At 40.6% G+C, this 26,797-nt stretch overlaps 1 protein-coding gene across 1 annotated transcript in view; it reads right to left on the bottom strand.

The window, feature by feature from the left end:
- scn4ab (sodium channel, voltage-gated, type IV, alpha, b) overlaps nt 1-26,797 on the bottom strand; it is a 46,646-nt gene that overhangs the window by 5,016 nt on the left and 14,833 nt on the right. The window contains exons 2-25 of the mRNA XM_048245812.1: nt 25,702-26,047; nt 25,163-25,281; nt 24,550-24,639; nt 24,205-24,333; nt 21,814-21,905; nt 21,211-21,489; nt 20,935-20,998; nt 20,199-20,340; nt 19,163-19,363; nt 18,776-18,916; nt 18,201-18,345; nt 16,179-16,417; nt 15,766-15,939; nt 14,830-15,186; nt 13,891-14,340; nt 11,342-11,459; nt 10,873-11,027; nt 10,299-10,472; nt 6,937-7,059; nt 5,161-5,442; nt 4,220-4,273; nt 2,362-2,499; nt 1,990-2,094; nt 1,213-1,483 (exon numbers count right to left, since the gene is read on the bottom strand). Coding sequence (XP_048101769.1) covers nt 1,213-1,483; nt 1,990-2,094; nt 2,362-2,499; nt 4,220-4,273; nt 5,161-5,442; nt 6,937-7,059; nt 10,299-10,472; nt 10,873-11,027; nt 11,342-11,459; nt 13,891-14,340; nt 14,830-15,186; nt 15,766-15,939; nt 16,179-16,417; nt 18,201-18,345; nt 18,776-18,916; nt 19,163-19,363; nt 20,199-20,340; nt 20,935-20,998; nt 21,211-21,489; nt 21,814-21,905; nt 24,205-24,333; nt 24,550-24,639; nt 25,163-25,281; nt 25,702-25,992 — 4,333 coding nt within the window. The 5' untranslated portion in view covers nt 25,993-26,047. The remainder of the gene's footprint in view (nt 1-1,212; nt 1,484-1,989; nt 2,095-2,361; nt 2,500-4,219; nt 4,274-5,160; nt 5,443-6,936; nt 7,060-10,298; nt 10,473-10,872; nt 11,028-11,341; nt 11,460-13,890; nt 14,341-14,829; nt 15,187-15,765; nt 15,940-16,178; nt 16,418-18,200; nt 18,346-18,775; nt 18,917-19,162; nt 19,364-20,198; nt 20,341-20,934; nt 20,999-21,210; nt 21,490-21,813; nt 21,906-24,204; nt 24,334-24,549; nt 24,640-25,162; nt 25,282-25,701; nt 26,048-26,797) is intronic.

Below are 26,797 nucleotides of genomic sequence, written 5' to 3'. Positions count from 1 at the left end.
TTCATTTGAATCCCAATCAAGATAAACAATAATTGCTTTATTGTTAATATGGACTCCTGGAAAGTTCAGAAATGCAAAATAATAGAATTTTAATCATATGATAAAATATGTGATTAATCGTGATTAACTATAGGAATTCAGCGATTAATCGTGATTAAAAAATTTAATTGTTTGACAGCACTAATTGAAATATAATAAATGTGACGGGGTGGTATGTGACGGGGTGGTACATTTCATGATAAAATAGCTCTAGTTATCCAATAGCGGTCAAGTTATTGACTTAACATGCATGCCTACAATTAGAAATGTCATTTGTTTAGCAATGATAGTGTTAAAACTGTATTGAAAAATAGTTCTTCCCGTTTAATTTGCGTGACGGGCTGGTTGGATTAAGCTTGACGGACCCTCTCACAGTAATGAAAAAACAACAAATAAACAATGTAAAAGAATGTCTTGGTTTGTTTTTCCGCTTAGTTTCTTGGGTGCTCTACAGGCAGACATTATGGAAAAGTAACAGTATGCTAAATTTTACAGACAAAACAAGTTAATGTGACGGGGTGGTAAGTCAAACCAAGGAACGCAAATAAAATCATAAAATATTTACCAAAAAAATGTCTAATGTCATCAGGAAAATATATTTAATTTTGAAAATAACAAAAGTTTGATAAGAATATAATATTTACATGGTGATATTTTAGATGTAAATGTCATGTCGGTCAACCCGGACACATGGAAATGGCCATTTTTAGATGGTTAAAAATAGTGTGATACTCTTTAAGAATAGTATTTTCTTGTACATCATGTTAACAAAAACCCTTGAATTATTAGCTTTAGAATCACACCTTACATTGTACCTTATGTATCTCATCAAATGTTCAAATCAAATCAAATCAAATCAAATCAAATGGCATCTGTTTCATAGAATGACCCAGTTAAAGAACAACTCTGGCCATTTTTATCACAGAGCTCAGTTGATTATGTTTAGTTGATAGGCTGCTTTAGCCGCTTGCCGTGTAATTTGCGTCAGAAAGCACCGATTTTTCTTCATTTTCTTTGACCGACAGTATTCCATTAACATGATCAACTGAGCTTTGTGTTAAAAATGACTTTCTCCTTTAATTGACAACTGTCTTTTGAAGCAAACTGAACTGTAAAAGGAACCTCATTACATTAAATGGAAGAAAAGGTGGAAAAAATATAATTTGCACTTACCCACTACAGACAGAATAACAACAACAAAGTCAAAAATGTTCCAGCCAATTGTGAAGAAGTACTGTCGGAGGGCAATCATTTTCAGACTGCATTCTGTGGTGAAGACCACAATGAAGACCAAGTTGATGAGGAAAAGTATGTCCTCCTTCTCTTTACTCTGGCCATCCGTTTCCACCATCATGGTTATCATGTTGAGCATGATCAATATCATGATAAGGATGTCAAAGAATTGTTGGGTGACCAAGTCAAAGACCAGTGCTGAAAATCTGTTCTGTAAGTCCAAAATGACACCAAGGCTTATCACAAGACTGCAGAACAATTAGTCATCCTTGTGAAAAGTTATGAAACACTTAGGTCAATATTACTTTACTTAATTCACATGTAAATTAGGCTAAATCATATTCCCATTGCTCTACGAAGTGCTTTGAGAATATGTCTAATTGTTAATGACACTACAACTACTACACTACAACAACTACAACAATTAAACATTAGTTAAATTGTATTGATTGATTTTTAATGTTTCAAGTGGTTTCTACTGTACACAAAGACACAAGACTAGAGGTGAGCAGATAAGATATGCTACAACAAGCTCAGCATTTAGCTGACATACACCACTGGGTACCATATCTTGAGACAACATGAAAAGTTAGGCCATTTTGGGTCAATATAAAAGATGATGTTTAAGACATAGAGTACATATTGAATGTATGTCTTGAATGTGGTTAGTTTGTGAGAGAGGATAACAAGCTAGCTCATGTATTGTTGTTTACTAACCTCTGGTCTTGGTATAGGCTTCTGTGGCTTCTTAGAACCCAGTTTCTTCATAGCATTGTAGTACTTTTTCTGTTCTTCTGTCATGAAGATGTCCTTGCCTCCAAAGTAAAGGGACAAAAACAATTATTCTAACAGGTACACTGCATAAATTTACAATCACAGGTGAACATGCTGACTGCTTGAGTTTTTGCATTGGGTGCTACAGTCACTTCTACATTTTACTCTTTGGGGTACCATAACTTTTTCTTGGGTACTGCATCACTTCTCAAAAGCTACCAGTCCTGTTGTATTGGGGTATTACCACAGTTTTGTCCAGTTCACACACTTTTAAACTAATTAATTTAGTTTTGATAGAACTTCTTAGATACTTATCTTTGCCTTCTGTTGGTTGAAATTGTCAATGATGACACCAATGAAGAGATTGAGGGTAAAGAAGGAGCCAAATATGATGAATATGACGAAATAGATGTACATGTAGAGGTTTGCTTCATACTCAGGTTGATCTTCAATCTGTCAAGGAAAAAAATGATGTTACAAATGAGTTACGGGGCGGAATCTCTTGGAATTTTTGTTTATGTTTTGAACGATTAATTCTAGAATAGCGTATTAATAATGGGCTAGCGCGTCCTCCTATTTGGGTTGCCAAATTAGCAAAGGCTAACTGTCAACAGCTGTCAGTTGTAGTCATGAACGCCTACGAGAGGCAGGCAAATTTCCAAAATTAAAACAAGAAACAAATTAAGTGGACATCGGAGGAGCTTCCTGAGATGGTGGACGTCTTCGATCAAACTAAGAATATCAAGTCTGGCGAGAGCTGGCCATATTTCTCCACAACAGGTTAGGCTAAACTTCATCTGTATCGCTAACTTCAGCTAAATATGTTACGTTGGTTAGAGAGGTATTTTTTGTTTTCACTGTTTCCATAATGTGTAGCTGGGTCATGGTTGGACAAACGTTAAAGCAGCTGCAGGCAGGGCTTGAAAACGAAATTATGTTTCAAACGTTCCGTTCCGAACGGTTCAGGTAGGCCTATGTTTAACGTTTTCGTTCTTGCATGCGTTCCGCCACCAACATATCGGTCCTGAATTGGTTCGGAACGCAAAATATCGTTCGTTCTTAAAGTTCCGGCAGTGTTTGGCGGGCCTATCAAGTCTAAGAAGACTAGCCTATGCCCAAAAATAATAAAATCACAGGTGGCATCCAAAAACATTCAGATGGGCTATCCATCCCATAGCCTACAGACTTACTGTAGGCCTAACCTATGCCTATAAATAATTTCTTATCAAAAATATTTCTGGATACGTGCTAAACTCCTTACCTGGTTGTAGCCTAAGTTTTATCCATATGGAGATCTTCAAAGGCTTTAGCTATAATTCCAACCCTGTTTATAAACGAACCTGTCTGTTGCTGACAAGGCCTATCTCAAATTTCCGTTTAACTCTTCTACATAGAATAGGCTATAATTATGCAAACATTTCAAATCCCGACTTCAAAACGACATAAGCGTGGACAGGCAAAATAGGCTATTACGCATAGGCTACAAACAATTTCCAAATCAGTTTCAGTAGCCTACGCTCACGAGATGGCCTAAGATCGAAGTGGCAGACGGATAGGTTACATTACAACAGCAAGACAAAAATATACATTTGGACCAAAGGTTCATTTATTAGCTTTTTTTTTCAAACTGCAGAAATCAAATTATTAGGCTGTTAAGCCTACAGTAGTTGGCTACATAGCGGCTTGTTAGCTCACATTAACAGTGTAGATCTTTGGGCTTGTTTTTCGCACAACCGAAATAGTCTCCCTGACATAGGATATGCTTTTGTGAAATTTTATAAAATATATAGAGAACAAAAAAAAAACGTTATTAACCGGTTTTGTGGATTTCAGAATAACGTTTCTGTTCCGGAACAGTTGAAGACCATTTTGTTTTCGTTTCCGTTTCCGCTCCTCGTAAAATTCCATTCGTTTTCGGTTTTCGTTTTCGTTCCTTGAACCGGTTCGGAGCCCTGGCTGCAGGTCAACTAACGTTAGCTAAGTCTTCATTACATCTGGCAACCCAGAAGAGGCTCGCGTCTGGTAGTCTTGAGAACGTTCACCAGTGTTTTGATTTTGGCCTACACGTTCGGTAACAATCCTAGGCTACAAATCGCACCTTTAAAATAATATATGGAATGTTAAAACAGAAGCCTTGTGCGAACAACTATGATGCTGATAATGGAACACTGACCCCACGTGAATCAACTGCACCATACATGATGTCCATCCATCCCTTAAATGTTGACTGTATGAAAGACAAAAGATTGATTTTACCATCCATTTTTTGGACACCTCAACAGACACAGGCAAGATGCAATATACAGTTCAAAAGAGGGTGGGAATAGTGCAATATTAGTATAGACTGTGGTTTAATATCAAATATAAATATAGTGCAAGGCAGTTCAGTGCAATGACATAGTTTACTAGAAAGAAAAGTGTTGGACAACTCACTCCTTGACTGGCAAGATGGCGGCGAGCAGAAAAACCAAGTGAGTTGTTCAAAACCTTTCTTTTAGTAAACTCTGTGTGACACCAAAAATGTTCTCAATGCTCGAGTTCATGTGTAGAGACACTGATGATACTTCGATCAAGGTTTCATGTTGTGTCGAGCCTTCTTAGTGTTTTAAAAATAGCGATCTTGTATCAAAATAGTAGTGCCTCTACGATTCCCATTCAAAAGACCATTTGACCCAAAAACGACAACATAGGCAAGCTTAAAAGTAACGATCGGCTGTAAATGAGCTAACAGTATAAATGAACTAAGAAAAGAAATTAGTAGTCATTTGTCCAAAAAGTACACTCTGCTTTTAAAGGCTTTGGGATGCAATGTCATTTCACAATATTTTCTGCAATTTCTTCTTCATAAGACCATAAACAATAGTAATGTAGTGGCTAAGGAACTTGACTTGAATGTAGTAGCCACAAAAAGTAATGGGTTCAATTTACACTTAACACTGAGCTGCTCCAGGGACACTGACCCTGCAATTGGTATCTCTAAGTCACTTTGGATAAAAGTGCCAACTAAATGCATTACTGGTAATAGACAAATAAATAACCAGATCTGAAAATAGTGTTTTTACAACATACTGTAGAAAGAAATGGTAGTATATGAGTTAAATTCCTTTAACATACCACTTGAAGCAGAGAAAGATAGCCCATGCCCACATTGTCGTAGGTAACCTTGAGGTTGGTCCATCGAGCATCAAGACCAGACTCCTCAAGGGAAGAACAATCTGATTTATTGTTAACCACATCTGTGAGAAACATCTCCCCTGAGGTGGTGTTCACACAACGGTAGAACTTTCCGGCAAAGAGGTTGACACCCATGATACTGAAGATTAGCCAGAAGATCAGGCAGACCAGCAGCACATTGAAGATGGAGGGGATGGCTCCCACTAGCGCATTCACCACCACCTACAGCCATCATCAGATAGAAGAGAGAACAGCATAACATTAATATTACATCTTGTTGTTTACACATGACTACATTGCTATGTATTAATTACATAAACATCATATAGAAGAGAGATATCAATAATAACATCACATCATATTGTTTACACATGATTATACTGTATTTATGTACAGTTACATAAACATTTCAATAATTACACTCCATCATTAACACTTTTTTTTTCAGGCAAGGGCTGTGTCCAAAATAGGTCTAACCCTGATTTGACATAGTCATTAGTCACTTCATTACTACACTGTGACTCAGGACAGTAATACAAAATGGATGAATTCTGTGTTATTCGGTTTCGACAAAACCATGCAAAGGTCATTTGTAATTCTGGTGAAAGCTCGATATTTGAGCTCAACAGCCAATAAAATCACAGCCCTCTCACTATGCTCCTGAAGCAACAGGTTGATCAACTGAAAAACTGTATATGAACTAGGGCTGTGTAAATAAGCCAATTTCTATTTCAAGTATGGTCTCTAATAAACTATGAAAACAAAATAATCAAGATACAATGTGCTAATGTTAATCAGGGTTCCTATACTTTTTCCATACTCAAATTTTCAAACTTCTCAGTACATTTTTCTGACCATATTCTATGTCAATGGAGCATTCTACTAGCATTGTGAAGAGCTGTATAATAATGTTATTATTAACTTGGATACTTTTCGTTGTGGGAAGTGCTGTGTTGGAAGGTGCACTCACATTTTTAGTTCTCTGTAGATACAAGCATAGCCTACATATGTTGGAGACTAGTGCACTGCTGGCAGAGGCCTCAGAAATCACCATAAACAATATTATTTGTTTGCAATTACAGTTTATCAGATAATGCAGTATGTCTTGGTATCTTTTACAAAATCAAAAAAGTCTACCAGTGTTTCAGCCGAAAATAGCAGAGCTACGCAAACATACCAGTGCACAATGGTGTAGGGCACTTGCATAGAACAGGGGTTCTCGATTTGGTTTTGGTACCAGGGTCCCCTTGTGGGAGAATTTTTTTTCTGAGGACCCCCATATAATTGTATGTTGAGTGAAGTGATTAGTACTGTAGATGCAATAGTCTGGAAACACAAATATTTCTCCATACCCTTGTTTCTTTTTTCCATACTTATCCAGACCTGGAAATTACTAAAATCAAATTCCATACTTTTCCAGGTTTTCCATACTGCGTAGGAACCCTGGTTAATGCTAAAATGCATGCAGGTCAAGTACTGTTGGTACTAAAGAACGAAAACAATTGGTTTTATTTAGCTCGAGTTGCTGCAGCCAACAGCCAGCAGCTACAACGCTACACTCTGGGGGCATGAACGTGGGGGCTCATGAACATGCCCCCAGAGTGTAGCATGTAAGCTCTAACTGTTGGCTGCAGCAAATTGAGCTAGGTAAAACAGATTGTTTTTATACCAACAGTACTCGGTACTTTCGCTACATATAGTGATTCCAAAACTCACCCTCATCCCTTCAAATCTAGACAGGGCTCTGAGGGGCCTTAGGGCCCTGAGGGTTCGTAAGGACTTGATTGGCCCCAGCTCTGAGTAGCCCAGGATGTTGGCTGTCAAGCTGATAATGGAAACCTAAGAAAAGACAAACTGAGACTTAATGGTGAGATTTTTTTCTTTAAACATAACAAGTTCTGCTGTTGAATCTAGGTTAGGGAATGAAATACACAAGTAAAAGTTGAAAATGATTTCTTGCATGGAACCTGAAATGCCTTGCAGGCAATTTGTGGAATCAGGAATAACTGCATATGCAGGTATTGTGCTGTGCAAACACTCAACACCCATGTATTCCCAGCTGAGTGGGAATAGGCCTACTTATAAACAGCATATTTATGCATAGGCCTAGACAATTGTGTTGAATCCTCAATGTGAAAGTGTGGGTTACAAAATACAGAACACCATTTTACCATGTTTACCATTTTATCAAGTTTGCCATTCCAAGTTTAGTCTATGCCTGTGCAACCACTTGAACTGCCTTATGTGCCACTACCAAAATTGAAAGTATCAGAGGAATTTCTTCCTCCATGCTTTATGTGTTCATAATAGGCCTATACAAAAAAAACATTTAACATAATAATTTAACATACTGGGCCCTATCATGACATTCTAAAGTGCATCGTCACTCGTCAAAAGTCTATTCAAATTTAGTAGGATGTCCAGTTCACATTGGGAGGGGTTTCGTTATCAAACGTGGAGCGCATGGCGCAACAAGATGTTCCTAGGTTTTTTAATCAGTCATATGGGTGTGTTTGGGGCGTAACATAATTTTAAACCAATGAGAATGACATCTGTCATTCCCTTTAACGCAGAGTGCGAATTACCCCACCATAATTGGGGGGTACTAGCCTAGAAATCTAGACGCGTCCCTAGCGGCAGCAATGCCAGGGCTAGTCTAGCAACTCTCCGTTGGCTTGTGAGCTCCAGAAATCGAAACTTAATCAGGCCAATGAAATCGTATATAGAGTCGTTAGGTGGGCTTAACATAATGATTGATGGCAGAGTTGCAACGGTTTGGCTTGAATTCCCTGCTACTTGAAAACAAATAAGATGGATGTTGCTGCTGGCGAACAGTGTGACACGAGTTAAGCTTTTATTAAGTTGGCAAACGTTTGAACTAGCCAACTAGCTCCGCTGGTGGGAAACGTATGGGACTCATAGCGCTGCCGCTGTCCTATTGCGTGCAGAGGGAATTTGAAAGACAACTGATTATCCCGCCCCTCAGACTGAGCACTGCGACGGTGAGTGCCCAGACCCTACATTTTAATGTGGGTCTGGCTCGTCAGGCTAGGAGGGTACTGCTCCTTCACTTCTTCTGACCATAATGGTCCATTACCATATCAATCCCCACCGTGATCGCCAAGTGCAACATTTGTTGTGCAACACACATACAAGGTCTAAACATGCGACAAACTGATAATCAGTAGGCTACAGAATATCTCATCGTTTTTATACTGTATATCCAAAAGAGAACTGTTTTGATCAACTCTGCCCTCTGCCCTCATCTTGTCTCCCTGCGGCATGCTCACGGCTTTTATCCTGTGCCTCTCTTGTCTGCTGGTCCTTAACACATATGACACGAACAGTGTATAAAACCTAACTGCACCTACACTTTTAATGTAATTGTTTGTAGATAAAAAATAGTTTCATTAAGATAGTATCAGGGTTCTCAGATGAAACTACATTTATCAAACTAAAAATAGGAAATAATAGAATGTAAAAACAATACCAACCAATTAAAACAAATTCAAATACTAGCACATATTTAGCCTAGGCTACTTGGGTCTTTTATGTTTCCATTAGGTTTCACTGATGTAGGCTTAGCTACATCAGACCCTCTTGTGCATACCGGTAATATAAAAACACAGGATCTGTGCCGAACTAATTTCAAAAGGGCACAATAATTTATTCAAGATATAATGAGAAAGAATACCTAGGCTATGGAGTTCATCTCCTTTGAAATGACAATCGACTTTACCTCACCACAATGTAAAGGTTTATTTAAATAGAGAATTACCTTGCTAACTAACCAAGGTACACTTTACTAGCCTCAGTGGGTAAGTAAGTAGCAGGTAAATAGCCAGTAATTCAATGTATGAAGAGGTGACATGAGCTATGAAAGAACAAACACGTTTATAAATGAAGGTTGTAAAATAACACATTTTCAACAAGCTAGACGTCAGTTAGCAACTTACATTTACCCATGCACCTCAGCAGCAAACCGAATTTAGCCTACTGGAGGAATTTACCTAGCGTTTTGTCATTCAATGTTGACACTTGCTCAGTTGCTTAGGGGTTTCTGAAATCGCTTTACATTAAAGTGTTCCTACAGTGAAAACAGGAGTTGACTTGTATTGTAACTGTAATGATATTTTTCATAATATCAGAAAAATTATCTGACCCCCCCAAAACTGATATTTCTGTCTCTTTGGGGGGTACTGGGTCTTCATTGGGGGGTATAGTACCCCCCAGTACCCCCTGTAATTCGAACTATGCTTTAACGGCGCAAACGCGATATGTCAAATAAATGCATCGGTATTTTGGCATTCAGCGGCGCATGTGAAGGAGGCTGCTTGCGAGACCGTATGGATTCGAATAGTCATTCTTAAACCATGCTTTACTAAAACCTAGCATAGCCTTCACGCATTTGCACACGACTTTGACTTTTCACCAAGGAGCCAGTCAACAAGACAGTTATATGCAGTTACTTTCACTATTGACTGACAATGGGTTACCACCGAAAACATATAGGCTGGAAAAAGCAACACTTACCCTAATGTTGCTCGAATGACTGAATAAAACAACATTTATCCTGCAGAGGAGTTGCTTATATCTCGTGACAGTGCGTCTTCAGTTGTGCCCCATACGTGTCTCTCGCCTCTCCCCTAATCACTTTTAACCGTCATTACCAATTTGCAAATGATGGTGAATAACTCATCATGAGATGTACAGTATTTCGTAATATCTTTATTCTAATTATGTTTCCCATTGTAATCGTGCAATTTGTAATGCTTTACATGGACGTGTGCTGATGTGCGTTCATGAATGATAGAAGGATGGTGCCAATATGACTGTTAACATGCGCTCTTAAAATAGCATATGAACAACTCGCCATTGACTTCTGACCAGGTTTAGGTGGTGTATGATAGCAATTTTTAGACAACGCGCCAGGCCCCTCCCTATTGCCACACCCCTGGGCGCAATGCTTGAAATATAAACGTGCAAAATACCGAATTCAACTTTGCGCGGGTGAATAACGAACATGCGCTGGTACCCAAAATACAGCCCACTAACATTCACCTTCAAGTAACACTTACATCAACAATAAGGAAGTCCAGCCAACACCAGGCATTGGTAAAGTAGACTTTGAAGCCATAAGCTACCCATTTGAGGAGCATCTCTACGATGAAGACATATGTGAACACCTGATCAGCATATTCCAGAATGATCTTAATCATTCTTCTTTGCTCAATGTAGATGTCCTCGAAGGCCTGTGAAATAGCATGCAATAAGTGATCACTACTGGTACATTCTCAGTGTCCATTCAGATTTTATTATAAAAGATTAATTCAACAGTACTTAGAGCACACATTAAGGAGCACACATTAAATCTTCATGCAAACTGCATCATATGATGGCATACACATTATTAAGCACTTTAGTGTTTTTATAATATCTGTATGTGTGTCTCTTTGTGTATAATATATTTTCTTGAGGGAGCCACCAGTAACTGTAGGCAAATTCCTTGTATGTGTCAAAACACACAATACTGTATATGTCAATTATGTGTCAATGATGAGTCAATCTAGTGTAAGTGTGAATACTCTTGGCCTATAAACTATTTCTGATTCTAACTCAAACATGTCTAATTATCTTTGAATCCCAGCTTACCAGAGCACCACTGCTAAGCAGGATCATAAAAATGATGAAGGTCTCAAAGTAGCTGTGCTCCACTATTGTAAAGCAAGTGCGCCGGAGGGTCCACCATATTTTCCCTTTACCTTCGGTGATGTCCAGGGTCAGGCAAGGACAACGGCGGATACAGTCTGTTTGTGGGCACAGGGAAAAGTGAAAATAAGAGAAAGCTTTGCCAATGCTACCTAAACTAGGCCTGCAGGGTTATCACAGATATATCACAGACAGATACAGGTCAGTTGTTCCCTATTTGATCATTATCCAACATTCAAACCAACTTGACCCTCTGGCTTCAACAAATGGCATTCTTGATGATACCTGTCGCTGACTGAAACACAAAAGGCTGCTGATATAACTGTGATTCATTAAGCACACAAGAACACAGAATAAAGAGTGAACACACATTTAAACACATTTAAACACATTTCCTCTCTGTGAGACTTACTCTCAGTGTAGCACTCGTCAGGCAAGATGTCTTCCTCTTCCTCTTCCTCCACCTCCACTATCGGAGGACCCTTGTCCACTGTACTGCACTGGGAAGTGTCGTCAGCATTATCCTCCTTCTGGGACATGGTGAAAAACACCCAACATATAATACTGTTATTTTAGAGCAGCAGGGTGGATGAGTTGTGTTGTGGTTTGTAAAGCATTTGCTATAATAGCTTAGTATAGTATAGTGTAGTAGTGCAGTACTGTGTAGTATTAGATCATTATGGACAAATGAAGCATAGCTTAAAGGTTCGTTTTTTTTAGGCTAAAACATTTTTTGTCACTTACAGCAAACATCACCTCACCATCCGCTAGCTGCCTGTATCCTGAAAATACTGTAAAAAAACACAATCTCTGTGGACAACCCAGGCTCCAAAAACGGCCACAACAACTTGGGCAAAACTTGCCCATAAAAACATAACAAACTTCCATCAAATCACAGTTGCACGGGATGAAGGGGGAGGAAGTAGCAAGCTAGCTTTCTGTTTTGCGCCTTTAACATAGTATAGCACAGTAAAGCACAGTAACATTGTATATGTTTTTTTTGGTGTGAGCAAATGAAAGACGGGGAGAAATGTTGCGGATAGAGAGTGTGTGGAGTGTGTGTGGAAGAAAAACTTTCCTTGGACTTTCTAAAGAAAATTGAAGTGGTATAATTTACAGAATAAATGCATTATCTGGCAGTGTGGATACCTAGACAACAGAATGGCAAGGCAGTCATGTTTTTTTTCTCTCTCTTACTGTATTTTGTGAGCATACAGTTTTGCTTTAATGTTTGTGGATTTTTTTGGAGGAAAAAATGCTGTTTTGCTGACAAGTACTTGATATACATTTGAGGTGGAATTAAGCGTGCATGCACTCTCTTCTGTTTGTGTGCCCATTATGTACGTTTGGGCATGTGGGGAGTAATCATTTTGTGAAAAGTGGAGCACTGTATCAAAGTATAGAGAAGCATTACGGTCAGGAATAATTCTTGCTATGTCAAGAAAAAATGAATGCTATTTAACCTGGTTACATTAGGATCTGGTTTAAGTTGTTCGGTCATTGTGGTACTATTTAAATTTTGTGATGACACTAAAGATTGGTGCCTGTGGGCATGATGAATAAATTGTAAGGCAATCCATGTAGTTTTACAGTACATGGACGTGGTGTAAGGTGAGCTATATTTGGTAGCATGAGGATAGATTGAGGACACTTGACGGGTGCTCACTTGTGTAAATCTTCACCCACAGATTCACATGGTCGTCCTCTTTCACTGATGTGGCAGCTTGTCGTTTAGAGATTGATGGGTAAACAAACAAGCACACGCATGCTTTGGCCACTGTGGGAAACATTGATAACCTCTTTCATGACGCAGAGTCCACAAGCTGGCCTCACCCTCACCCATAGTGCTGCACACAGTCAAAAATGCTTTCAGAAATGCTGCAGATACACTTTTCACAGGTTGTTTTATTTGTTTGTCACCACCTACGGTTAAGATGGAACACGTGTGGAACCAGGTCCATCAATCATGTGATCAGTTATTTAATGTAATGAAGGAACATGCCAGCCCTAGATCCAGTTCTACTCCCACTTAAGGGTTTGGGTTTTAGGAGTGTCCCAATGAAACAAGTGCTGTGTTAGGTCATCTATCCAGCCACTATAGCTGACCATTACAGCCATCATCTGAACCTCCATGGCAAAATTTTATAGAGAGAGAGACAGACAGACAGACAGACAGACAGATAGAAAGTAGACTTGAGTGAGCGCTTCTAATGCTTCTAATGCTGTGTTAGCCCCGGTTCCCACGGTCTGTTGCCGTGAGGTTACCCCATCCCAACATAAACCCCTGACGTAGATGCAGTCTGCAGATGCTATGAGAGACCACTGGTTCACAGTGATCTAGGAGACACAGTAGTGCTGACACAAGCACCAAAGGATCGGTGATCAGACAACCAAGCAATGTGCTACTCCCGTCAAGCTTTTGAAAGTGGTTCCTTAGCTTCAATGCAAAAAGGTTTCTAGCTTGAGCTTGAGGAAGATGATACTGAAACCCTAGAGTCAGGGAGGCTTCTACCTTTCTTCATCGTGTCACACATGAAAGTTTATGAAGAGTAGGAGAAGCTGTCCAGAACGTTCTGAAATATCAGTCTTCATACCATACCACACCAAGCACCATACCAAAAGAGCTAACAGTGTTTAGTGTTTTATTATGAAACAGTTATAAAATGCTTAACCTAGATTCCAAAGATTCAAATAAATATCAATGTTCATAACATGTTTACTACAATCTGAATATGAATACATTCTATACTATACTGATGTTTACTTGGTGGTATCAATGCATAAGACTAATAGCATCCTCAGCAGCAGTCATACTCATCTGAAATGAAAGTTTAGATTCCTTTTCATTGCTGAAACCAATTTTCTACTGCTCAGGTTGGACACTTAGTTGACAAACTTTCTACAGTTGCTTATTTCCATATGACAAAAACTTTGAAAAGAAACACATGAATTTCAACATACCTTAGTCTTCTCATCATCTTCTGCCTCGTTCTCATACTCTGAAGTGCTGTCCTCATCGTGAGTGTCAAAGTCCGACTCTCCCTTGGCCATGGGCACGTTGAGGGTCAGAGCGTTAGTAAACGACCCGTTATTGCCGGTGTCTTCCGCCCAGCCCCACACCCCATCCACTTTCTTCAGCTCAGGCTCACCTGAGTCCAGGTTTCTCAGGACCAAATTGTTGCACTTGACGTGATCCTCCTGATCCTCATCCTCTTCTTCCCCCTCACCCTTTTTGGGTTTTATCCCAAGAAGCCTCCTAACATGTCCTATGATGAAGGCTTTGGCCCAGTCAATGCCCCAGGTGATTCTCCCAATGGCGATCTGGAGGTTGTTTTCTCCATCATCGTCCGGTGGGGCCAGGTTGTCTCCACTGAAGGAGCTCAACAGCAAGGCCAGGAAGAGGTTCAGGACCTAGGCAGGAACAGAATAAAGTGTGTGTTGATATAGACTTAGTTCAGTGTGTCCTGCATAACACATTGTACTGGTAATCGGAGGCTTTCTGGTAGAGAACCCTCTATCGCCGTGTCACCGACTCGTATCCCCTATCTTACGGTCAACCATGCTGCCCGTTGACGTAAACATGGAATCAGTTCCGGAGTGGGGAGTGCCAAAAACAGCTCATTTGCCACAAATTTACTGGACTTTCTCAGAGCCTGCTGTTTGTTAAAGATGCAACCACTAGCATTCTGCTGACCTTCATTAGAGTGCCAGTGGTAGCAAGTGGTGGCCCCCATCTGGCCTTTTAAAAACAGGATGTCCAACACATAAACCTCCTTTGTTGTTTGCAGGACACATGCACCCAAAACTAATTCAGTCAAATAATTTATATTGTTCCATGCAGCCGTTATTATTACAGTATAACTGATTGCAATGACAGGAGTGTTGTACCAACTGACTCACCACTAGGTTACCGATGACCATGACCATCATGAAGACAACGAGGCACATTCCTTGACCAGCCACCTCCATGCAGTCCCACATGGTCTCAATCCACTCCCCGCACAGGATGCGAAAAATGATGAGGAAGGAGTGGAAAAAGTCCTGCATGTGCCAGCGGGGCAACACACAGTCCTCTGCAATCTTGCACACGCAATCACTGTAGTTCTTGCCGAATAGCTGCATGCCCACCACGGCAAAGATGAAGACGATGATGCCAAGGACAAGAGTCAGGTTGCCCAGGGCGCCAACAGAGTTGCCAATGATGCGGAGCAGCATGTTGAGGGTGGGCCAGGACTTGGCCAGTTTGAAGACGCGCATCTGCATCCAAACCCCAACACAAATGTTCACAATTAAAAAGCATGGCTTTGCCTAAAGCTATGACATGCTAACCAAATTCTGATAAAAAAAAAACAGTAACACTTTACTTGACAGTATCGACATAAGAGTGACATGACACATCATGAGGGTTCATGACACATGAACCCTAACCCTAACCCTGATCCTAACCTCTAACCTCTAATCCTAACCTTAACTCTAACAGAAGTGTTATATCATAAACGTTTATGACTTGTTTATGACACGTTCATGATACTGTCAAGTAAAGTGTAACCAAAAAAACACATAGATGGACATTACTAGAACGCACATAAATGCTCATCCTTGAAATATGGAATTATTGATGAACAACACACACACACACAAACACACACAGGCACACACACACAATCACAGTCACAATTACACAAACACATCTTATCACAGAAACACCATGAATGAAAAATGAAGAGAGATAATAAAATCAGAGTAGGAAGGAAGTATGAAGGAAAACTGAATGGTTGCAACACTACAACACTGCCCCAGTCCTGATGGTTCTGACACTCCGCTCAATAATCTCACCAAACGGAAGGAGCGCAGCACAGATAGGCCCTGGACATCAGCCAGACCCAGCTCCACCAGGCTCATGGTCACGATGATGCTGTCGAAGATGTTCCAGCCCACCTGGAAATAATAATACGGGTCCATGCCGATGAGCTTGAAAACCATCTCAGCTGCGAAGATCCCTGTGAAGACCTGTCAGAATGGTACCAGGCAGAGAGAAAGAACGAGAGACAGAAAGAGAGAGAAGACATGTAGAGAATCAACCTTTACTACGTTTTTGCCTTTTAGAAATCTGCATGTAGAACAAGCTTAGCCACCTAAAACTAAAACCCAGTCAAGGATGTCAAAACAGGCTGGATATTCGTGTGTGTGTGTGTGTGTGTGTGTGTGTGTGTGTGTGTGTGCAAGCATTCTTTTTTGTATTTTCTTACCAGATTCCCCACTGTAAGCATATTCTCAAACTCTTCTGTCATTGGATAGTGTTCCATGGCCATGAAAAGAGTGTTGAGCACAATGCAGATGGTGATGCCTAGGTCCACAAATGGGTCCATCACCACAAAATACACCCACTTCTTAAAGATGATCCATGGAGGACAGCAGTTCCACTTCAGAAAGATGTCCGCAAACTTGTACCAGAAAGGGGGGCATGGCCTCTGAAGCTCTTCAAGTTCTGTCAATGAACAGGAAAGGGTTGTCTTGCTGACTCTTTAGTACACAACACAAATGATCCTGTTACAATAAATTGACCATGTGTTCATAATCCTACAACAATCAGCTTCAACTGATTTCACAATCTACAATATCCATTTACCAAGTCTGCATGATCAAATAGCTGTTGATTTTAAATGGTCTATGCTTGTACATGTATCTATCTATCACATGGTGGAATAGTTAGAAATATTTTGGAAATGTGTACACCCCCTCTCCCTCCAGTGTTAACAGGCTTGTTCAGACCCTTATAAACTTGTATTGTGTCTTCACAGTCTTCCAGAGTCTAAAATCAAGGCAGAGGTGTCAATACTCTCCCTTGACATCAGGCTATTCCTAACACCTGACAATGCTGCGCTAAGCCCTTTCAAATAGACAAGCCTCTGCTTGGTTTGTTGACTGCACAATTAGATTAAGATTGACAGGGTACAGTTCTTATAACACAGGGTTCATTATAGTAACAAGCCACACACCTGCTTAACAATGAGAAACCTCTGTGTTTCATGTCTTGTATATATATTAAGTATATACTATTTTGATCCCATGAGGGAAATTTGGTCTCTGCATTTATCCCAATCCGTGAATTACAGTAGTGAAACACACTCAGCACACAGTGAACACACAGTAAGGTGAAGCACACACTAATCCCGGCGCAGTGAGCTGCCTGCATAACAGCGGCGCTCGGGGATCAGTGAGGGGTTAGGTGCCTTGCTCAAGGGCACTTCAGCCGTGCCTACTTGTCGGGGTTCGAAGTCCGGGGTTACAAGTCCGAAGCGCTAACCAGTAGGCCACGGTCTTGTGTAGGCATATACTGTACATAATCATCAATTAAGATGTTTTGGGAGCAAAGGAATATATATATATATATAACTTTAAAGTTGGAGTCCATGGATGTGATACCAATACACACTTTTGTCAAATTCAGTGAAAAGCTCCTCACAATCCTTTGGCTCTAAATTAAAGGGGTGGTTCAGGATTTTGGATCGATGTAAATCAATGTTTGTGCTTGAGGTGTTATAATACTAAATATATTTTGCCTAGAGATTAAATTAGCTATAGTTAGACCAAAGACCTAGCCTGGAAAATCCAGACCCTGATAATCTAGAAAGATTAAGGATCTGGCCAAGAACAATGTAATGGCCCAACTCGAGGGGCGGCAACAAGCATGCATTTAAAAATCTCACTTCACGCAATTGGATAACACTAGACCATGTTTACTCTGAATGATTTCGGACTTAGACGCAATCGGATAACACTACGACCAATGTGTACTGTCCTCCAACGTTGCAGCACTTTCTTCATCAGTTTAGCTGGTTCCCCGGAATGTTGGGGCAAAAGTAAAGTGCATCATTGCTCTTTGCCAGTGTCTCGCAGAGACAATTCCATTGTGATCTCGTGAGAACTCTGGATTTCCAGGGTACCAAAGACCCATGATTATTACTAACCTCTGCTTCAACCCTAGTTAGACCTAAAGGAGAATTCCGGCAATTTTTCATATAGATCTCTGTTTGTCGAGGTCACCGAGTACTAACGGTACAAAATAAAACAAACAAAAAAACGGTGCTACCTAGCTCAAGTTGCTGCAGCCAACAGCTAGAGCTGCAAGGCATCTACAGTCCTACACTCCGGGTACATCTTTAACATCATGCCTCATTCCTTTAAGACTTTGCACTTTGCCTTTCACTCTAACTAGGCCCCACTGTGTAGATAAATGTAAATCATTGTATGGATGGATGGATGGATACCGTCCATGGTGTTGCTTGCTGCTGACACGGCACTGGTAGCACTGAGGGCGCTGGTGGCACTGACAGCACTGCCTTTCCTCTCTTGCTCCCCAGGGACCTGCAGGTAGTCCATGCTGCCATTGGACTTCACTATGTTCCCTGCAGACTGTATTTTGGCAAACAAGAAATGCAAGCATCGGGTTAGATGTATGTGTATACACTTTTAAGCACAATTCATGTGTTTGTTTTTGCTTTGTGAAATAAAGAGTGTGATTGCATGAACATTTGAATGTCCCATAACTCATTTATAGTGACTGCAGGGGTCATTTAATACTTTTCACTTTAACCTTTTTACACAACTAAATGCCAGGATGTCATTTGCCCAGGGTACTCGAATATTATACAGTATATTACCCTTAATCTTTGATCTTTGGAAATCGTCTGGCATTACATTTCTAGTTGGATGTCAATATTTTATGGAAAAGCTGCATTATTCAAAATGACAGGAAATATCAGGCTAGATAAAGGTAATGGACAAGTCAATGAATTTGGGTTTTGGCTTGCTTGCTATTTCTAAAACAATATGGCTATCTCACCTCCTCATCCTTGAGGGCCCTCTTGACCTCTCCATCTTTGCCAAGGCTTCGGTCATCATCACTATGATCATCCTCTGTTCCTCCACCCTTACTGTTCTGACTCGACAGGGACAGCTTGCTGCTGGCTAGTCTGCCTTGCCTCTGTTGTAAACAAATTTAACAGTCAGTTTGCCATTTACCAATAAAGCTCTACATTCTTCTTCAATGAAAGCTTTAAGGATGAACAGTATGTAGTATTCTCTGATGCATAGCAATTTTACAACAGTGTTTTGGTCTGAAAAAGAAAGAATATTTTTTTCCCATTGGTAGTTTTGAAGCTAATAGAGTTTCTCGTGATTTTCTTGGATGAACAGCCAAAAAGCCTCTATTTTATCCCAGACCCCTGACCTCAACAGTTTGCTTCTTCAGTTGCTCCAGGATCTTGGCGTACTCTTCCTCCTTTTCTTTAGCTTCAGCCATAGTGGCCTCATTCTGCTCGGCGTACGCCATGGCAACCACAGCCAGAATGAGGTTGATGAGGTAGAAAGAGCCAAGGAAGATCATTACCACGAAGAAGATCATGTAGGTCTTTCCAGCTGCTCGGAGAGTCTGCAGGTAAATTCAAATTACAGAAGCAGTAAGGAAGAGGTTTTGACCTTGCACCATGCATCAACACCAAAAACAGCAATGTTAACACGCTGTTAGGATGCTAACTGTTCTTTCTTCTTTTATTATATTGTACTCAGGCCAAGACATTGTGTATAAACTGGGTGGCTAACAGGAATGACAGGTATTTGTCCTTTACATAACTACACACCATCATGAATTTGATGGTTTGACAATATTAACAAATTAATTTGTAGATGATGCTAAAGCTAGCTGCCATTAACCAGGTAGCAACATTTGCAGATACCGAACCACTGGTGGCACGCCGCTTCTAGTCCATTGATGGACCACCATCACTTTTAATTTAACTTGTTCTGAATATTAAGAAAAGACATGTGGCAAAACTTATGGACCGAACTCTTTTTCATTTATTCAGTTATATTAAGAAAAGACAAGTGGCAACACTTGTGGTCCAAACTCTTTATTCAGTTATACTTCATCTTAATAACATTTCATATTGGGGCATTTGTCGGCAGCCTGCCAGTGGACCGCCAGATCTGCCCCCAGTGGGCCGACAGTAGTCCGCTAGCCTCTTGCTATCTGGGTAAAAATGGGGAAATTGTGTGCATAATGTTGCTTAAGTCTGAAGTTAAGTTGAAGGGGTTTTTTTTCATTGACAAGTGACATACAGTACAGGTAGTACATATAAAGTATAATGTATCTATCTATCTATCTATCTATAGAGGTACTGAAGAACAGATGACCTTAACCCATCTTTTTCTACTCTTTGGTTCTGCTATTAGCTTGTGAATGAGCCGGGGCTAGTGTTTGCACTAACCAGCTGAAAAAGATTCTCCCAGTAGTCTTGCGTCATCAGACGGAAGAGAGCCAGAAAGGCCCAGCCAAACGAGTCGTAGTGTGTGTAGCCGTAGTTGGGGTTGTTTCCTGCCTTAAGGCAGATATATCCGTCAGGGCAAACACTGTCATAGAGTGGAAGGAACAATCACACCTCTCAGTAATGTGAATGCAGACAATACTAAAAGCACAGAAACTAAAATATAAATGTCAGAAAACAGTAAATATAAACATAGTCAGTGTGGCAATCCATGTCAAATCCTGCCTTCATTTTGTTCCTGATCCATATTTGTATGACTTTTTCATAATCTTTGCCTGAACAGAGGGCAGATGACCAGGGATGGATTACTGCACGGGCCTACCAGGCCCAGGGGCCCAAGGGGTCAAGGGGCCCTGAAGCCCAAGCCTTTGCATGGAATCATTGCCTCAATATCAACAAATCAGGATGTAGGCTATGAATCTGATTGAATTTAGTATTGGCCATCCCCAAAATGCACCATAATACAGGAAATCACATCAAACAAATTAAAACATTTCTGGGGGAGGACCCCCCAAACCCCCCTTCCCACATATACAACAATTAGTGGGGGGCCCTTAATACATCTGGGCCCAGGGGCCCGAAAGTTCATAATCCGCCCATGCAGATGACTAGATTGGTTTATCCCCTGGATAATGTCAACCTGCACAGAGACAGGATGAGAATAAGATGAGACACTCACCCAGCATCTGAGCTGTTTCCACAGAGCAGTGGGTCTAACTGACCCTCCAGATAGTAATGGTTGTCTAGATCATGGGGGTTTGGAGTTCAGAAGATTATCAACATTTTATTTACGTTCATACACTCTGTATACTATATGTGTTAACTTCAGGGTAACCCTTTTTGCAACAGTTTTGCCATTATGATATTTTGTGAACAGACTCCTGAAATTAAACACATAAAGAAGGCAAAGCTAGCAGATTATTCACTTAGCCTTTTATGGATGGTGACTGGATACCTGGGTTGTCAATGTATGCCTGATAGTCAAAGGTACTGTTTGCGGTGTTGTTGTAGTGTACGGTGGAGACCAAGGTGCTGTAGTCTGGGGTGAAGCTAAGCAAGTCCTGTAACGTTTGGTTGGACTGTGGTGGCCAAATGACACACTTCTGCCGCAGGTTGCCCATGAATAGCTGAAGGCCCACCAGGGCAAATACAGCCAGACAGAACACGGTGAGAATCATTACATCCCGTAGCTTCTTCACTGATTGAATCAGTGCGCCAACGATTGTTTTCAGACCTGGGGACAAGATTTCAAAGGTTGTCAAAAGTTGGAGTTGGAGAAATACAGAGGATGAAGTGATTGTTGTGGAACACATACTGTATCACCTCTTACAGATACACATGGTTGTGTTGGTGTATCGTTTAAGTGGGGTAATCAGGATATTACTGTATTTAGCAATAGCATAAATATAAAATAGGTGTTACAGAATGTTGCAAATTCTGATCAAGCACATAATGAAACTACAGAGACAACTTTCAGCTACTTGTGGACAAAAAAATAGAAAGTTAATTTAGGAAATGGCACAACAGTAGTGAGTAGATTATGACTTTTAGCACATACCAGGAATTACAGTGATAGTTTTTAGGGCACGAAGAACTCGGAATGTCCTAAGCGCAGATACATTGCCCAGATCGACAAACTCAGTGATGTACCTATGGATACACACAGTGGACAACAACAGCTTTTAGGTAAAGAGATTCAAAGACACCAAGTCATACTCCCCCACATACGTAGGGTCTGTAGAAGCTTTTGGTAAGAATAATATGTGCTACCAAAGATCCAAAAGAGGGTCTTTTATTTGGCCTTCAACTAGGTCATTTACTTTTCCTCATTCAGTAGATAATTCATGTGGTAATTATGGACCTACACAGGGCAAGTATCCTGTCTAACTTTTTTCACCCTCAGGCCAGAGATGGTAGAGAGAATTCTGCAGTAAAAGATACTATGGTTCAACAGCAGCTATATTTAGTGCAAGGCAACTGTGCACTTTTGGAGCCAAAATGGCAGCATTATCTGCATACGGTCTGCAGATGGTAACAGGGTCATCACACCAGTGCACCTGCCATGTGTAACCATAAACTGATCCTGTACTAAAAATGAGGTCTGATGAACAAAACAGGTATGTTCCTTTGCCTGCAAATACTACTCTGGAATCCGCACCTAAAACCATGAGTCACTTTGCCTTGAGGTTCTATGAATGGATTATTCTTCTCTAGTGTTAATTTCGTCAGACAAGACGAGAGGAAATATGTTCGTCAACAACATTTTTTTTCATGACTAAGACGAGACGATGACGAGACAGCACTAATGTACTGTAACACTGACTAAGACTATCTTAATATCCATCATTGTTGACGAAAAAAGACAAGACTAAAATGTTTTGCATGAAATAAAAACTAAGATAAAATCTCTTTCATTTTCGTCAACAAAATGAGAAGACAGAATATCTAGCTGTTACGTTTTCAAAATATTCCGAATGAGTTCACGCGCAACAGCTTTCCTGTAGGCTAGTCTACGTGCTGTTGCTGCAACCCTGTGGCTGCAACACAAAACTACATGGAACAAGAACACCGGGTATTTTTGCCCGAGTTAGCAAGCTAACTACCTAAGCTTTATGCCACAATGCTAGATAGCCTACCTAGTAATCAGAAATAATTTGTTATAAAAAAAAAGACTAAAATGTTTTGACTAAAACTGACTAAGACTAAGATACCTTTAGTTTTCTTTTGACTAAAACTAGACTAAAATAACGAGACTTTTAGTCGACTAAAACTTGACTAACAAAAATTATATTTGAATGACTAAATATGACAAAGACTAAAAAGCACATTTCGTCACAAGACTAAGACTACGACTAAATTAAAAATAGGTGACAAAATTAACACTATTCTTCTCATACTTCATGTTCAGCTTTTAGATGATATTGGAGCCTCAAAGACCCAACTTACTGGCAATCAAACAAACTAAACCTTCTTGAGCAACCTATTGAGCAACACATTTTATATCCAGACAACTCTGATAAGCAGTGGAAATTGATTATGATCATGCAATCAGAATGCTAGGCATCGGTCATTGCCCAGCCGCATTGTTCAGTGAGGTGCCATGTGTTTTTGTTTGTTTGTTTGTTTATTTGTTTGTTTGCACAAAATTACACACTCTCACTGAATTCCTGACCACCTCACCTCACATGTCATCAAATAGGTGCTGCTGACACAGTCCTGCAAGTCTAGTTCTTGTAATGTCAATGCTCAGGACCTGGGACAGATCAGGACAAGATGTGTTCCGATAAGCTGTCTGAGTAGATTCTGTCTAGTGGAGTAAAGAGCAGAATAGCTTCTCTATCTGGCTCCTGAAAGTCGTAAGGGCATCAGCAGTAAGGAAGGAACTACAGGCACTTTAGACAAGGAAGGGAGCCAGCGCGAAGCGGAGAGGGTGAAGAGGGTCTAAATATAGATTTGATACATCATCCCACTCCACATGTGGCAAAACCTATTCATTTCCCAAGGATGCATTGTTGTGATGTAGATGGGTGATGATACCAGACATGTGTGTGTGTGTTGGGGGGTGGTTAGGTCACTGGGGATTCATTAGAGACAGGAAATAGAAGGGGGGGCGTAATTCCACTGTAATTCCACTTCCCCTTTCGGGTGATGTAAACAATGTGAGGTCACACTGACACATAGTGCATAGCGCACTTAGTTTTAATGTCACCAAGCAAGGTAGTGACAGACCTCACTGGCAGACACGCAGGACACGCACACACACACACACACACACACACACACACACACACACACACACGCACACACACACGCACGCACACATACACGTATCCACATATGTTCTGAGGATATTTTCAAGTTGCTGAATGCTGATAGCAGATCACATGCCCCACACACACTACTTCCATTCAGTAACATGAATGACCACTATGACTTCTCTTATACTCACGCCATGCTGATGACCATGAAATCAAGCCAGTTCCAAGGGTCACGAAGGAATGTGAAATCTCCTACACAGAATCCTCTAGATAGTACTTTGATTGTTGCTTCAAAAGTATAGATACCAGTAAAAACATACCTGTGAAACAAAAAATCAATGTCATTTTGACAGGTCATGTTGTAGCTGTGTTTTAGTGAGGTCTCCCCTATAAGCACAAGCCAAGTAAACTTTTTGTAGGAATATTGTATACAGGGACACACACAGTAGCTACTGTTGTGAAAAAGAAGGAAATACAGTTTGTGTTGATTGATTGTGGTGTGTGCAAATGAGTAAATGATTAAAGCTCAGACTTACTCCACAGTTTTACTCCATGCTGGAGGATCGCTCATCGTCATGAACACGCAGTTTGCTAGAATAGTTATCATGATGAACATGCTGAACAATTTGCATGAGAGTTAAGGAACAGAGCCAGACCTTATGGTTAAAATGAAAACTAAAATTCAGATTTACATTCGCTTTTGCATAAAGTTGTGAGCATCAGTGAAACTAAAGCAACATTCTCTGCAAATTACCACTTAGGAAGTTGGAAAACGACATAAGTATAAGTATATATACTCTTTTGATCCCGTAAGGGAAATTTGATCTGGAATGGAACACACTCAGCACACAGTGAACACTCAATGAGGTGAAGCACACACTAATCCCGACGCAGTGAGCTGCCTGCTCAGGTGCCTTGCTCAAGGGCACTTCAGCCGTTCCTACTGGTCGGGGTTCGAACTGGCTACCCTCCAGTTACAAGTCCGAAGCCCTAACCAGTAGGCCACGGCTGCCCCTAAACATGTAGTTTTGTTTTAAACTATAACAATGTCATTATTCCAATATTAATATAAAGATAAAGTGAATTATATTTCTGTAGCTATTATGCTAATTGTGATGTGTGTACATCTGGAGTAAACAGTAAGGATATGAATGTATGAGAACTTTAATAGCTATCTGTCTTACAATACTGAAGGGGCTCAGACAGTAGCAGGCTGGTTCAGCATTGAACCTGAAGATGGTATTCCCTTTGTTGATGACGATAAAGGTCTGAAAGAGAGAGTGAAGGAGAGAGTTATATGTTTAATATGAAGCATTGGTCATTCAAACATTCATGTTTGAGTGTACAATGTAATTTATGTACAGGAAATAAATAAGCTGCTATACATTATGGCGTTTTTTCATCTTTGGCCTGTCTTATCAGTGGACAGTGGACTTGCTTACACGTAAATAATATTCTAATTTTTACTTTCTATTTTATTGAGATTGACATTTTATCAGAATGTGTGCCACCTGAGAATCCAACTTTGCCATCGTTATCACTTCGGCTGTAGGAAATCATTGCCGTTAATCCAGGGGTGTCAAACTCATATTAGGCAATAGGCCGGATTTGTTGGAATGAGACCTCATGGCATGGGGGCCTTATGTTTGACACCCCTGCATTAATCACATGAAGTCAGCTGCTCTGACCTTCTGGGCCTGGTAGTAGGGGTCCAGCTCCTCCAGTGGTATGTTGAACAGCTCTGGCGGCAGGTCTCCATAGATGAAGGGCAGGGCCTTCCCAGCCTCCAGGTCGCTGGAGGGTTTGGGGAGGTTCTCGTCATCCTCCTCGTCCTTCTCTGGGGCTTTGGGATTCAGCTCCTTCAAGCGCTCTTGCTCGGCAGCCTCCTCCTCCATGCGACGCTCGATCGCCGCCAGCGACTCCGGCGTGAAGCGGCGAAACACATCGGTGCCATCGGTCGGGAGGAGCAGGCCTGCCATCTTCGCATTCTGTTCGGCGAGAGATACCACCGCACTGGGGTCTCTCAGTAATGCCCTCTTGGGGGTCAGTTCTTCTCAGTACAGAAAAATACGCAAAATGAAATCGCATGCGTCCGTCCTCTACCTCAAGTCTCTAGGAAAGAGGCCTGGGGTGAGAGCTCATAGGTGAGGTTGACATACAGTACAGTAACTCTGTGCACTTTGATATGGGTTCCAGTGTCTAGAGCTTAACTGTTGTTCAAGAAGATCATGTCTTACATAAAGAATTCTCATTTTGAGGGAATGCAAATTAGTTGACAATTAAACAACTTCCTAGATTATCATTTTGCTTGGGTGAAGGGTTTAAACGGTTCAGCTAGCCAAGAGCTACGCAATTATATATTTTTGATAGGTTAGCTGAAACAGGCTAATTTGATACATATTTTAGTGGTGGCCCAATTCCAGCCTCCGTACCCTATTCTCAGCACACTCAAAATCTCAATAACTCACATTAGCATTGTTCGTTGAAAGCTTTCTAAAAACACTCCCAAACTTATATGTTTCCAGTTTCACACTAATAACATTTCTAACAGTGTTCATTTATTTTGCTATGATATTGTCACAGCTGAGCATCATGTGTACTTATTTCCATCCATTTCAAGTTGTGTCCTTTTTTTGATAAATATACAACAATGATCTGATTAATAAATAAAATAAGTTAAGACACATAGAAATAGCAATGGCCAAATCTTTGACTGCTAATACTGTATTCTTGGGTGTGTTCACCATTTGGTGGAGTAGAACCTTTGATACTTCTGAGTGAGAT

Source organism: Alosa alosa, chromosome 6, assembly GCF_017589495.1.
Source record: "Alosa alosa isolate M-15738 ecotype Scorff River chromosome 6, AALO_Geno_1.1, whole genome shotgun sequence".
Classification (NCBI taxonomy): domain Eukaryota; kingdom Metazoa; phylum Chordata; class Actinopteri; order Clupeiformes; family Clupeidae; genus Alosa; species Alosa alosa.
The sequence above is the reverse complement of the archived record's forward strand: the minus strand, read 5'-3'. Positions and strand labels throughout refer to the sequence as shown.